General features: G+C 40.4%; 1 protein-coding gene across 1 annotated transcript in view; it reads right to left on the bottom strand.

Moving 5' to 3' along the window:
• Window positions 1-709: 709 nt before the first annotated feature.
• LOC103768666 (transcription elongation regulator 1-like) overlaps window positions 710-15,522 on the bottom strand; it is a gene marked incomplete at its 3' end in the record, with an annotated part of 22,837 nt that continues 8,024 nt past the window's right edge. Inside the window, 10 exon segments of the mRNA XM_008935818.1 lie at window positions 710-860; window positions 2,929-3,047; window positions 3,788-3,877; window positions 4,847-4,982; window positions 6,474-6,540; window positions 7,403-7,563; window positions 8,593-8,678; window positions 9,827-9,942; window positions 11,228-11,428; window positions 12,742-12,804. Coding sequence (XP_008934066.1) covers window positions 710-860; window positions 2,929-3,047; window positions 3,788-3,877; window positions 4,847-4,982; window positions 6,474-6,540; window positions 7,403-7,563; window positions 8,593-8,678; window positions 9,827-9,942; window positions 11,228-11,428; window positions 12,742-12,804 — 1,190 coding nt within the window.

The raw sequence follows: 15,522 nt of genomic DNA on the forward strand, positions 1-15,522 counted from the left end.
TTGCAGACTTTAAAAGGTCAGACATGATTAGGCTTCAGAGGCTGCACTCACACCACACACGGGACACGGGGACACCCCTGCACCGACAGCACGGCCCCGGGCACCTGGGTCCACTCACCTCGAACAGCTCACCCTCAGTTCTAACAAGCAGTACTTCACACACAAGATACATTTACTGAAAGACTAAGAAGTCGCTGAAGAGCTAGCTTTTAGATGGAAAGAGAAGATAAGACAGGGAGGCTGTCTAAAATTTAAACAGAGTATCCTACAGAGAATTTCTTACTGCCTCCACTGAGAACAGCGAGGCAGTGGCAGTTTTGGGACAAGAATCCTTTTCCTGTTAGTGTTTCAGGGCAATATAACTTTTAAAAATAAAAATAAAAATCAGGCATTATTCCAGTTAAGAATATAGTATTTCTTGCTTAAGTAAACAACAACAAAAAAGTGTGATTATTTAGGTAAACTCAGCTTCATAAATAAACACAAGTTCAATTCTATGTTCTCTACAAATCAGTACACCTGCAAACTTAAAAGAGTTAGTCCAGAAAGACCCAGAGGGACACGCGTGACGTGTTTACACTGTGCAACCTCTATGGACAGAGAAGGACCGTGCGTCAGAGAGGGCTCCCTGCAAACCAAGCACTGGCAGTGTCCCACCTCACTCAGACTCACACCACTCACACTGCTGGAACCAAAAAGGTCACCTTACCTTCTCACCTCTGGTCTTCGAGTCTTCCTTCTCCTTCTTCCTGGCCGCTGTGATAAACTCGTTAAACAAGGCCTCGCGATCTTTCATCTTTTCAATTGCCTTGAATCTCGAGTCTTTAGCATGCTTGGCTGCAAATTCACTAAAAGTAGTTCTGCAACAAAATGGCAAGTGAACTCATTTGGCAGAGCTGTCTTTGCTGGGAAGCAGGTTCAGCAGAGAAATATTTCTCCTGCTAGAATACATGCCAGAGCACAATTTAAAAAAGAAAAAAGAAAAAAAAAAGGCAACATCCTACAGTCTCACTCTAGAGGTGGTTGATCAGTGAACTATATAGAAAGGAGTCAGGTTGAGGCACACACGACAGGTTTTGTTAGAGACTTAGAGGGGGGGTGTTCATTTGTTTGCATACAGCTACCTGCAGGAAGTGCAGATGTGGGAAGAGAGACTACAATGTGACCAAGAAGAAGCCATAAAAAACTCATTTCTCTCTCTCAAAAAAAAAGTCTTCTTTTTTGTGGGTGAGCAGTTCACCAGCCTGCCCAGGAATTCCACAGCTGTGAAACTGAATATTTCATGTGCATTCATTTGCAGCCAAACCATGCTAAGAGTTCACCAAGAAAATCACCTTTTGGCATTAGTCACAACAGAACACTGGTTGAATCAGTTCTTCCTCCTGCAGTGAATGCTGTATAGCCTCACCTTAAAACACACGGAGCTGGAAAGATTTTAATGCTATGGGCAGATGCAGCAACACTGGGCTTTCAACCCATTATCCCCACAGCACTTCCCTGACCGTTCTCTCACCTCCAGGGCCAGATTCCAACCTGTGCAGTAGGTAGAGTACTGCCACTTACCTCGAAAAAAACCACTACTGTGCTTTTTCCAAGCTCTGATGCAAATCTGGCCCCAAGAATACGTGAGACACTTATAATCATACGAATGTTTTCATCACAGCATGGAAATAATTAGACTTGGAAAATCCAGCCTACTGTTGCTGTAGGGTAAATTGAAACAAGAAGAGAATTTGGTAGCTTGTTCAAAAAGATTAGAAAGTGAATGTACAGCTATACTGAAGAACAAGAGCTGTTTAAGTCAAGTGGAACACAAACTCTTGAGCATGTTGGACTGAGATAGATGATAAAAAACCCAGTCTGGCACTCACAGGAGTACAGCAATATCTTTAGACAAACACTGAAACCAGAAGACAAAGGATAAGATTAAACAAGACAGTAACAGTATTTCAGCTGGAACTCTTTTTCCCACCCCAACCCATGATCAGGCAAGAGTCAGTCCCAGTATGACACACTGGAGGTATCCTGGAAGTTGAGGATATTAAAGCTAATGTAATAGTCCATGTTAGCCTCTGAATTATATTATTAAATCTACTACCGATGATCTTTTTCTTAAAACATTTCCATTCCTCTATTCTTCCCAGCCTGCTCCTGCCAAAGCTGCTACCCTTAATAAGTGAGCAGAGAGGTGTTTTAAATAAGAGCTATTAATCTGATTTGAAGCAATTCAAAAGTTCACGTAACACTGGCTTCCACCAGATTGCCAAAACAGGTCACTGAAAAAAACTTGAGCTGAAGTGAAATAAATGAGTTATTTCACTGCAAAAGAATCCATGCCAGATAAGCCAAGAGATGCTGAAAGAGAATGCTTCAGAGCTCATCTGGTGACACAAGCACATCTGTCATGAGCTCTATGAGAAAGTTGTGAAACAATTCCAGCAATAAAATCTTGAATATTAGTACATTCACTGTCATCACCTCACTACTATCACTGCAAGTAGGACTGAATGTGAGTGGTAGCAACCAGAACATTCTATCATGTTATTATTAACATACCTTGTGACCAGAAAAACATCCCTTCAGCCCCTCCCAAACTGAAGAAGCCTTCCTAGTACTTCTCAGAAACTACCAGTATTCTTAAGGAAAAAAGAGGGTTATTAAAGAAGACTTGTGGTGGATCATGAAGTATCTCTCTGGACAGCATGCTGTGGATTTCTTAAAAATTACTTAAAATATCTAGATCATTATAAATCACAAGTTCTGTTAATTCCTGGGTTAGGTGAATACAAGCAAGCAAAAAAGATTTCAGCAGTATCTGATGATTTTTCTCCTCTTTGCCCATTTTGAAAGAGGTTAATCTAACTAATACCACCCAACATACTTCCTTCTAATAGAGCTTATGCCTATGAACAGGAAAAAAGCTCCTACCTTGGATTAATCTTTGCTTCTTCCATCATTTTCTTGAAATCCTCCTTGGCCTGCATTATTTTGTTTTTCTTCTCCTTGCGCTCCTCTTCTGCTCGAGTTTTCACATACTGATCAAATACCTACAGAAACACCAGTCACCAACATAGAGCATAAAGACCTGAACCCACATAAGCTCTAGGCAAGAGGGAGGAAAAATCACATTTCTTTCCTTTTCTCCCATTTCCTCTCCTATCTCCAGAGCCAAAAGAGACAAAGCAGGAAGCAGTGTTAGGGACTCTCTGAACACACAAATCACTTCAATCTGCTGAACACGTATTGTACTGTTATCTAGATCAGACCTCTGAAGACATTTCTTACAGTCACATTATGTTGACATTTTCCTGGGTCATAGATTTAAGAGAGCAGACCCTCCTGGGCTCTTGGTTTTCCATTTCCCTCATGCATTTGAAGGAAAACTTTCTGGAGTGAGAACTCGCTTAACAATAAAGATGCGCTTTAGTTTTTCCGCAACCACTTTTTTTTTGCTTTTAATAAATGGATACACTTATTCATTGCACCAATATTTTGAAGAGATACTGGTGATTCTCACCTTCTCATTCAGGTTTGTGGAGCTCTCTGTATGCATCCAACTTTCACTGTGTTAAAAGTATTAGATTTTCCAAACACATGAAAAATAACAACTATCAACTCCTTTTCTTGCTGGCTTCTTCTGTTTCCAGACAAACCCTAATCCTAATAAAAATGCCCTGCAACACTGATTAGTCTGGAAGATGAGCAGGAACAGAAAGAGCAGACTGAGGAATTAGGTAAAGCCTGTAGTAGCAGAGTCTGGGTGCAGAGTGGATTTGTTTTCTTTTACCTGTTTTCTTTCTTTCGGGTTGAGAAGTAAGTACCGAGGATCAAACACTATCTTGTGTAGCTCTTTCTCCCACGTTGAAAAAGCAGAGACCTTTAATTAAAAAAGGTAACATTTTACTTAATGGTTAAGTTTCCTCAGATATACAGAAGTTGTAGTTTCGCTTGAAAACTACAGGACATCCGAAGAAAAGAAGGAAACAAAATCATTTTGAAGCTTTCATCACTAATCAATGATGGAAGCTGCCACAGAAAGTTAGAACACTAATTAGCTCTTAAAACTTCTAAATAATAGCACATGCTTAACTACTACTGTGTGACATTTTAAGAAACATAAGTCCATCAGAAGAAAGCCTTGAGATTCTCTGTTCTCATCTCCCATGCCTGCTCTAGACCTTTTCTAAGTGTTATGAGCCTAAGCTTCTACTACGAGAGAGTGATTTAAACATGTTTGAGCTCATCTTAAGCTTTATTAAAACTATCCCATAAAATTCAGTTTTTGAAACTAAATGAAACCTGCATAGGCAGCTGGAACCACTTCCATTTTTCAAAGCTACTATATAAATTTACATTCTAATAGCCTAATTTAGCTATCAAAACTGATTGGTATCAAGCAGATTCCAAATTTAGTTAAATAAAAGCAAAAAGTCTCCCATGTAATGATAAGAGTGTACAGAACCCAGTGGAACTTACTGATTTCCTCATGTAGGAACATTTCCAAAAGCATTAAGGACATATCCAGTTTAGTGCACTATTTATTTTCAACGGCATCTTTCAATTAGGCAATTACTTAACTTGGAAAAAAGGTTAAAAAAAAAAAATCTGCCTTGATACTGTTTAATTTCAGTTACCTAGAAATCAACATTTTGCTATAATGGTACCATTGTTTGAAATACAGACTGGTACCAAATGCACCTCTTAATCAGAGGAAGGATGAGGTTGTCTTCCTTCCACAAAGCACAGCAGGTTCTGAACTCACTAAGAATCTAGTAAATCTGAACCTCCCCCTCCTCCTCTCCCATCCTCACACACACACACACACACACACAGAGATTTCTCTGACCCCTCTTTCTAGACGCATGTCCTTGAACTGCTTCATCCGAGCCTCCAGTGGGACAATGGCCCTCTCTCGAGCAGCTTTAATTTCAGCTTCCATAGCAGCCTCCTTCTCTGAATCAATATCTTTGAGATCATCTTTCCTGAAAAAAAAAAACCACAAACATACAGTTTAACTTGAGCAGTAATATGTCAAACCCTTCAGGTTAGAAACTGAACTACACCACAAGAGAATGGACAGGACCAGTCACTTCAGAAGCTCAGGCTGACAAACCCTGGAAGCCATTTCTGGGTGCCAGCCGCGAACGCCCCCGTGCTGAAGAGCTCAGCGGCCACGGCACTCTCAGGCACAAACGACCCCAAGCAGCCAGCACGTTCTGGTTGTATTCCGTGGTCTAGACAGTGCTGCAACAGATTTTACATGAACTGCACTCGTTTTCTCATGCCTCGCTCAGGACCACGAGGCCCTGGGAGAAGATGATGGCTAAGGGAGTGAGTTACACTGAGAACACCCTGCAGTGCTACAACAACAAATGCCATACGCCAGCGATGCGCTACCCACCACAGCACCCGTGGGAAGTGTGCTCTTTGTAGAGCCATGTTAACTAACAGCACTTCAGCCCGAGCAAACTCAAAGCCCCCCTTGCAAATATCTTTACAGTCACCCCTAAGAGTACAAAAATAACAAACAAAGCAGTAAAACTAGTTTTAAAACAGTGCAAGTAAGGAGCTCAGAGGGACGAGAAGTACATAGCTTCCAACAGGCAAAACAGACCAGAAGACCTGAACAAAGCTCTCAGCCCTTTCTAACAGAGGGAAAACACAGTAATCAGTATGAAAGCCTATGTGGCTGGATTTTTTTGCAACAAAATCTTGTGCACAGAAATTAACAGGGTAGATAAATGTCCTGGTTCTGTGTAAAAAGGGGTTCAGGGCAGGACCCACACGGAACAGAACTATGTACTTGCCTCTCCACCCCCCGAGAGAGAGAGAGACACTTTGGGAAAAAAATGAAGTATATTGTTTAACAAGGAACAGAAAACGAAAAAGGGAGGTAAGGAAAATAATATATACAAAGATTTGGGGAAAAGTACAAAAAATAAAATATACAAAACCCTCAGAAATGGTTCCAGGGTCCCACGGAGTGAAAGGACAACCTCCCTCTCCGAGCTCCAAGGCAGGAGTGAAATTAGAAACCACTCCCTGCCTCTTATCAGTGTGTGGGAAGGGGAGGGAATACAATGGTTCACCCCCACCCGGGGTCCTCCCAGTTGCTGGAAGGTCACGCCCCCATTCCAAGCCTCAAACCACAACAATAAACGATCAACAGGAGCAAACTACTTAAGATAAGCAGCACAAAATATTCCCTGGATTCATCAAGGTCCGTAATGTATTCCCATTTGGAATGATTTCTGAAGGAGATGCTATTTCCTCCATGCACGAATTTCAGCTATCTCAGAGAAATATCAAATACTTGAGCTGCTAAGGTAAAACAGTAGAAAGCTGATGCTAGTGTTCACCAATCCTACCAGTTACCGTTCTGCTCTGTTGAATACAGCCATACACACGCAGCAGATCAAAGGCTTTAGCTGCTTTAGCTACACAGACCACTCAATATTAAAGAGCAAACTTACTTGCGCTTCTTAATTTTAATAGGCTCATCTTCATTTGCTTCTTCTGTAGATTCATGCTCTTCTCTAACTGTAACAGATTTCAGTGATATTTTAGATTTTATATCTATGAAGTTTGTAATTTACAGACAAAGCCTTGTACAAAAAGAAAGGACAATGTGTAAGCAATAATGTATCCTGACAAAGGAGATGTGCAGTTTTCAGCTGCTTTCAGAGTAACACTATCTGAATTTAGTGGCAGGACTAATGGACTTGCAGCCAGCTCTGGATTTAAAATGACAACCACTGACCTCTTATTTCTCGGGGGGAAAAAAGCCTCAGACCAAACAGTCTAATGAAGCACATTTGGATCTCCTGATCACCTTCTTGCACTTTGCTCTCCTCCAACTACCAAGCCCACATGTCATCCCAGCACCATTTACTAGAACTCAAGCCAGAACAAAGTCTCATCTCAGCAGCCTCCTGAATGTTCTCTGCTCTTGGCAGCTGTATCCAAACTATATTCCAGTTGAAGTTCTCCAGGTGAAAACCTCTTCTGTGAGAACCCACTCGTACATTATGTTTAACCTTTTCTGGCCCCCAAACAGTTCCTTTAAACAAACAGTCCCTTTTTTCTTTTTTTGGTCGGTAAATCTGGGGTTTTTTTTTGTCAGTAAATCTGGGGTTTTTTTCAGCCTACTGGCATATAAAGAAGAAGAAAAAAAAAAAAACAACTTAACCTTCTTAGTGTCTACTTTCTTCAACAGACTGTTTTTCCCCAAAGGACTCTACATGCTCCCAGGAGCCTTCTTAAGTTCCAAAGCTACACACATTTGTCAGTATGTCCTTGTATTTCTCTCACTTATTTAAATGTTGCTAACTTTGGAAACCAACACAAAATAAGTGATAAATGACATTCAGATTTCTCAAGGAGGCAGTAAGATTGCTCTTACGAAGTTTTTTTCCTTCTTCCATTCCTTTTTTGTGAGGAGGTTCTTGAATAATTTTGTCCACGTCCGCTCTCCCGATGAGGTCGTCCGGCCGGTCCCACATGGAGAGACGGGTGGTGGGGTTATAGAAGAAGACGCGCTCGTCACCCGTCCACACCACACACCTGCACGTTTAACAGCCAGACAGGAAGGGGATTTGTCTTGCACCTAGTTTTTCATACCTGCCACCATATTCAAAGACTGACACCAGTATAATGGTCACAGGTTACAAACAGATCCAGGTCGCCCTTACTCCACAACTACCAGCCACTCCCACTGCCCACACAGGGTATGGAGCTATTGCTTTCCTCTGCTGGCAGATTCAAAATGCAGCTCAATAAATGTTTTTTATCAGGAGCTGCACCATAGTCAATTCTTCTCTGGAAAAGTGCTTTACGTGTCTGAATCAGATTTTAGGATAAAACACACCTCATATCTCTTCAATGCCCCACAAAATATGAGAAAAAGCAATCCAATTATCTTGCCAGTATTTCATAAATAACAGGATGAAAGAACCCCAGAGATAATTTGAAGTGAGACAGTTTTAAGTATCAAACAGTAATTAAGAAGCATTGATAGCTAAATTGCAAAAATTAAAACATCTCTTTCTCACCAGTAAGATTTTTACCTTGGTCGTCCAAACGCACAAAGATGATTTACACCTATTACAGCACGAGTAGCCTCGTCTGACACTACACACACAGGCACCTCATCAGTACCTACGCCAATTAAAAAACAGCCAACCACCAAAAGCAGACTGCTTTGGCCAGCAGCCCCAGCTATTCGTTCCCCAAGGCACAACCACAAAAGAAGTCCAAGATTTTTTCTTTTGGGCCAGTATTTCGTACCAGATCAGGAGGAGCTGGTGGCAGGTGAAGGGGGCTAGGATATGAGATCCACACTGGTCACGTCCCTGCCAGGAGCGGGGCTGCCCCGGGCAGACAGGCCGTGCACACCCCAGGGGACACCACGAGCTCCAGCACGGTGTGAGCAGTGCTGGCTGGGGAGCCCGACGTGACTCCAGGCAGAAGCACACCAAGAGCAGGATCTCCACACACCATTCCTTGTTCTAACCACCCAGCCACACTCCTGGTGGTACAGGGAACAACGTTCCAGTCCCACAGAAGTGAGCCGCAGGAAAAACCGCGACCTACCATGGAGTCCCTGGAATAGGGGTGGTGGCAACAGGCTTGGCCTTCTGAGCTGCCTTTTCTTCTTCAGTCATTTCTTCCTCCTTTGGCTCCTCAAGAAAAACACACGTTACAGGATTCAGGCAATGGCAGCTAGGAAGGTATTTATCATACAGCAGCTAACAAGTAAATGTATTATGAAACAATGCTGCCAAACAACTCACAATTACATTTCATCCATGCTTAAAACAGCAGCATTGGAATTTCAACAGTAGCTGCTACTCAGTCTCAATTCAGAAAACCTCTCAGTGTTTACTTAACTTTTTATTTCATTGAAATATTATTGAAATGCCTTCCTAGATCTGCACAAATTCTTGAATTGAGGCCAGAATACAGGGGCAAGGGTGTAGTTTTTCATAAAGAAATCCTGATTTATTCTTAAAATTAATTTACTTGAAAATGAGACACAGAGTATGAAATAGTCAAAAAGGTGCAATAACCTTTGCAGCAGAAATAAGCAAACCAGCAACCACCTCCAAAGTAAACACAGTGGAGAGGTAATAAAAAAGAGCAACCGAGTTCTCTGCTTTTGCCTACTAAGCTACATTCAAGTTCACAGAAATCAGTACAAAAGGTTTTAATTTTCAGCCAAATACCTTAGCATCTTTATGAACTATGCTTTCTTAGCATGACAAAATAACTTTACAAGGAAAAAAAAGTTAATTTTATTTACTGCAACATAAACACTACAGACATTTTCTAGGACATGTGCTCCTAACAGACTAAATTAGTCAGTTATAGCACACGGACAAGGTGTAAGCTCTGCTTCAAAACTGTTCAAAACGAAGCACCAAAGAAATAGAGAAAAAGCTATTCATTTAAAGATTTCAAACATTCAAGACAAGGTTCATTTTTCTGAACACCTTAAAATCAGCATAAGAACACCATGTCTATGTTATTAGCTAACTTGTTTTCCATGTTCTTTTTTAACTTCTTCACTCACATACTCTGTATTCTGCTTTTAAATGTCCTTCCTCCCTTATGTAAAAAAATTAAGGGGAAAAAAAAAAAAAAAGTCAAGGTGGTGAAAGCTCTCTGACTCCAAAAAGGAACACTTTCAAAATCACCCCAGGAATTTCAGAACTCAAATTACTAACCATGTCTCCTGTCAATATGCCTGGTCTACAGATGCATCCACACCTGTAGGATGTAGGATTCAAAATGGCGATACTGACTATTTGGTTGCAAGGTCTTTTACCTCCTTTATAAGTTCTTTTATAGGTTCTTCTTTTGGCTCTTCTTCTTCTGTCTCCATCGGTAAAGGCTCCTCTGTAGGTTCTTTAATTGGCTCTTTAATCTTCTCTTCCATTTTTTCTAAATAAAGATGAAATTTTCCTTAGTATTATTAAGAAATCATTGTAGAATCACATCAAATTTATTTTTATCAGTATGACTTTTTTCAAGCACAATAGCAAAACAAAACTTAATTTATTTTCATCACTTTCTGTCCTTCTTGGACTTCACAGCATCTGCTTGTAAGGACAAAATTATCCCCTGTACCAAGATCTGCTTGGGACTGGAAAACAAAATCATGTAAGGCAGCCTATTACATTATAAAGTCAGCTGAAGTGTACCAACAGAAACATCTGAAACACCAATAAAGAGATCAACCAACAGCTGCAACCAACAGTGCAACACTGAAGACAACTTTCAGATTTGAAATGCTGTTGATAAAAAAAAAAAAGGTGAGAGAAAATTCAAGGAGAATAATCTGAGGATTGCTCTGCACCCACTTTGAAAAATGTATAATCTTTACTGAGCAAAACTGATATCTGCTGTCTTAGATGTTTTCACCTCAGTAAAAAAAGAGGACCTATTATTTAAACCTGAACTATCAGAAAGATGGGTACAAATTAAGCTAGCTAACTGTAAGTGTTCTGAATTTGCCTGAAGAAATATTTCCTGTAGCTGAAAAATTCAACAGGCAAAAAAAGGAAGAACTATTTGTGTCTGACTGGATTTGTTTTCCTACAAGATTTTACAAACTGAATAAAAGCCACAGGATTTTTGCCCCTTCTTCCTTATTCATGATACAAGAACAATTTCCCTCCGATATAACAAAGCCCATGGATATAAAGTGGATTCAAAGAAACAGAACTCACAGATTATGACCAGAATACAACTTCGGGATGTGACCAGGGGGAGGCACTTTATTATTTCCTCATATGCCAAATCTGTTCATATACTTAGTTTTTCAAGATCTGAAATTTAGCATTTCAATGATCATCATTCTTTCCTGGTTTACAGCCTTTAGAATAACTGAACTTTCCCCTCACTTTCTATCTCTCTAAGCACATGAGTACGTGAAGTACTGACTTTCTACTAGAGCAGAAATATGCATTTACCCAAGTGACAGGATTTGGAAGCAATTCCAGAACCAAATAAATACTCTTCAATACAGTGGGAAACAAAGAAGCTATAACTTTCAGACCCAAAACCAACTCAAATGGGTACCTATAGTCAGCATTCCAAAATATACTGCAGGGAGCTAAGGGACTAGAAATATTCTCATTCCCATTTTCAAAAAGAACCATTACTGGTCTAAGCAATTTTGCCTTGTAAACAGCTGTATTGAAAAAAGAAAAAAAAGAGTAGCTACCTTTTTCTTTCAGTTCTTGGGGTTTTTCCCATGTTGACTCCAAAGTCCTGTTATTATAATAGTAAGTCTTTCCATCTGCTGTTTTGTACTCCGTCCACTCGGAGACTGCTGTGGCTCCAGCCAGCGTGGCAGGTGAGGCAGCAATAGCAACCTGGGGATGGATCATAGGTACAATGGGGGGGGCCATGCCTGGCAAGACACCTGTAGAAACAACAGCAACAACAAAAAAGAAAAATAAAATAAAAAAAAAAAAAGGAAAGAAAACAGTAAGTGAAAATGAAGCATTTAAGAGCCAAAACCTAGCACGCTACTGACTTAATTTACAAATAATCTACCTATATATTGTGTTTAAAATTAAATTGGAAAACAATGCACTGTTACTAAACATCCTTCCTGTGCTACGTTCACTAATGCCCGTATTACCAGGCAAATCAGACAGCTCTTTAGTTTAGAGTAATGTGTAATTCTGCACAGCACAAAGCTTGTTAGTTTTTAGACATTCGCCTTAACACTTAAAAATCAAGTGCTCTGTTTATTGAAGTCTTTACTTTGTACCTCTATAGCAAATAATTTTTTTAAAATCTACTCCACTGTTTAATTATGATGTCACTTCAAGAGAGAGTCCTATTGCTCTTGAAAAAAATATAACAATGGCTTAAACCTGACCTATGCAATATGGAGCAGAACTCTCATAAGTCCTAAATCCCAACTTTGAACAGCTCACACTAATTCAGAGCCTTGGATAAAAACTGGTGAGAAGGAAATAATTTCAGGTTGTGTGATGGCTTTACAGTTTAGTACTGCAGACTGATTGGAAAAAAAAAAAAAACAAAACAACATTTTATTCACATCCTAAAGCAAAATGGCAGGTAAATATCCAAAAGATAAGAAAGCCAGAACCCTACAGTAGCCTATTATTCTCCTACTCATCCCAACAAAATGGATTTACTAAACAGATTTGGAAGGACAAATCCCAGAAAACCAAATTGGATAAGACTAGAACTACCAGATCATAATTTTGAACCTTTAACATTTGTGTGAAAAAGCCTTTTTAGCTAATGGAAAAGCACACATTACACATTGCCATAAAGTATTCTCAGTAAGTGACTTTTCTTAAACCCAGAGTTTGAAACACAGAAGTTTACACTAGGACACACATACACACACCAACATGCGAGCACAGTCACGTCACCGCACACGTGGGAGGAGGAGAAACAAAAATCCACACACAAACTAATAAGGATGGGCATGAAGAGATTCACAGTTATTACAGAACTCAATGATTACAGAAAACTGTACGGGGCGTTTTGTATAGAATAAGCTGACGCTAACAGTTATTTGGGAAAGTTACTTCCTGGCCAAAGGTGATATTTGCATTTATACTGGTTTTGAAAATAAAGTATATATATATTCATTCAATTGGGGAAGCAAATAAATAAAGAAAAGATAAACAACAACATTCACTACCATGCCAACTTACAGACAAAACGAACTAAGATGGTTTTGAAAATTACCGGTCTTGGTGGTAGCGACTGTCTTTACATACGGGCAGCTGACTATTTGCATCATTGCTACACCTGCAAAAGGGACAAGCAAGCACGTTGGAAAGCTGCCATCGGACGTCAGCTACCACAGGGGGTCTGGGTGCTACCCATCTCCTGCCAGAATTTGGATGCCATTTCCAGCTGGCAAAAAGAAAGCCTCCCGGCAAGAAAAGGTCCCTTATTTTCGCTCCGATGTTTTATGCCAGATCAAAGATAGAACTAATTTTAAGCTGCTGCAACAGTTTTGGCCCGTATTAAACCGCCTGTTTAGCAAATTGTTGGGATGTCATTCAAAAGAAAAAAGGTATTTCACTGAAGACTCAGGGGTTTAAGTTCATTCGAGGGGGAACCGGGCTCTCCCTGTCGGCAGCACCGTGGAAAACACTCTGCTCAGGTGCTGCCCTCCAGCAGCAGCCCCTGCCCGGGCAGAGCTGCCAGGGGAGCAGGGGCAAAGTGAAACCAAACGGTCGCTGCTATTTTCAGCCTGCCGCTGCATTTAGAAAGCAGAGGTAAGAGAAGAAGGACAGATTGAACTAGTCAGGCTAGCAAGGCGTGGCAGGGCAAAAGCCAAGCTCAACCCGGAGGGAAAGCTCAGGCTGTAAGGGCCATAAAGGACAGCTGGAGGTGGAAGAAGGGGGGGGAAGAGACAGAAGCAATGAAGCTGCAAACAGAGGGACAAGGCTGCACCAGGTCAGTGGCAGCGAACGTTTTATTTATTTTTCATTATCAGGAATGTCACAAGTTGAAAAATGCTCTAAAAGCAGTATAACTAGCCCTCAAAAATGCACTGTTCTGCTTTCCAGCTCGTTAAGGAAGGACACAAAGAGGAAAGCATCTCATCCTCTTCAACTCGACACAAAATTCAGTAGGGAGTTAGCAGTAAGGAAAACACATTTCCAAAAACCTTAATTTTAGGGTACAGAAGGAAACGGTAGAAGTTCTCTCTCATTGGTCCAGTCTGGACACTCAGAAACTGGAATATTGCAGAAACTTTCCCTCAAATGGTTTCAATTCCATCATCTGAGGTTGGAAATCCTCCAGCACAAAGTGAAATTAAACCCCTGTGTTTTTAACCAAGTAATTTCTACTTTTCTTCATTACAGATCTAGCATGGAAAGTGTACAAAAATACTGCCAATTTGTTTTTAAAAATATTTGTGAGAAGACAAGACTGTAATGTTCTTTGATAATAATTTCAATGAAAGAATCCCAAACTAGTTCTATTACAAAAGGTATGAATTGAGACACAAACATTGACTCAAACAGCTTTGAATGAAGTGTTTGCCTAAATTTGGGGTTGGGGGGTGCTCCTGTTACGTCCTTGAAAATGGATCTGGAAATTCGTTTTGTTGAGGAAGTTACAGCATGTCTTAAACTGGGTCAGTATAAATAATGCCATCTGCAGGGTCACTGAAGTCAGAGGTGCTGCAGTGCAGATCAGACTTAGCAAATACCCAAGCTGTTTCCTCTGCCAAGTTCATTCTTATACACACAACTTTTAACGTATGAATTAAGAGAAAGCAGACTTACTTTTTAAGATCTGAGATTATGAGATATCACTAATCAACTCTTCCACTGTTCCGTCTTGCTATAGTGCAATACAGAGATTAACTTTGCAATCCCTTGACAATGGCATTGTTCAGCTCTGCCTCTGTAACTTGACAGCAATCTGGCTGACATCATACCTAGTGCCAACAGCCCCAAACACCTACACATTAAAACTTCGCAAGCCTTTCTGACTTCACCTTACACAGCCATGAAGTAATTTTGACTTCTCTTCTGTTTCTTCTTACTGTAAAATATTTCACAGGTTTCCTTTTCTTTAACAGCATTTATAAACCATTACAAAAAAAAAAACTCAATTCAGAACTACTTGAAAGAAGTGGACTGATTTTATTCTGTGGTCAAGGAAAATGACAAATTTGACTCACTAATAGAAGGACTTTACTGCTGGGTATCCTTCCTACGAGCCATGGGTTCCCAGCAGACTGTGAGAACAGAAGGGGACAGATCTAAGACTTGCTACCAGGGAATTTTTGAAAATCATTTTCAGGAATTTATTTAAGAAGGAGAAGACCGATGTTCTTGCCCTGTACTTCCTTCTGTGCTGTACTCCTCATAAACCTTGCTGAGACCTTACGGAGAATCCCTCTGAAGCACACATGCCAGGGTACAGCTTGCACTGGCACTCTTCTCTACTGCCTTGAACATCCACATTTTACCTGACAGCTCACATGTGAGACAATTATAGTCTTCAAAGGTCCATAAGGACCCCTCAATCTATGCTGGTACCCTGCTGGCCACGTCAGAAGTTGCAGTTAAGAACATTAAGTTGCTGCTCACCTTTAAGGCTTTACCCCTTTTATTGCTCTTCTATACCTCAAAAAATGTGCAGACATCAGAATTCTCCCTCTATCCTTTATCCAGTTTTTCTTCAGCCTTGAATAATATCACATTCAGAATAATATTTGTTTCCCATCTTAAAAGAGGAAGTTCTCCACTGGGATTTCCTTTTCAAGCAAACAACAGACTAAACTAACTTCACACGCTTGTATTAGGGAAGACTGTCCTAAAAGCAGAGGCAACTAAAAGTTGATCCTCTCTTCTAGTCAGCAAAATTAACACCCATTTTAAATACTTTGATATCCTTTATCAAAGAAATGTTCTAAAGGGTTACTTTCATCCAGCCAGCTGGGTGGGAGGTCAAGGTCTCCCTTGCCAGGTCCTGGATCAAGGCACTGAAAGGACAGCA

Source organism: Merops nubicus, unplaced genomic scaffold (genome assembly GCF_000691845.1).
Source record: "Merops nubicus isolate BGI_N331 unplaced genomic scaffold, ASM69184v1 scaffold21222, whole genome shotgun sequence".
Classification (NCBI taxonomy): Eukaryota; Metazoa; Chordata; class Aves; order Coraciiformes; family Meropidae; genus Merops; species Merops nubicus.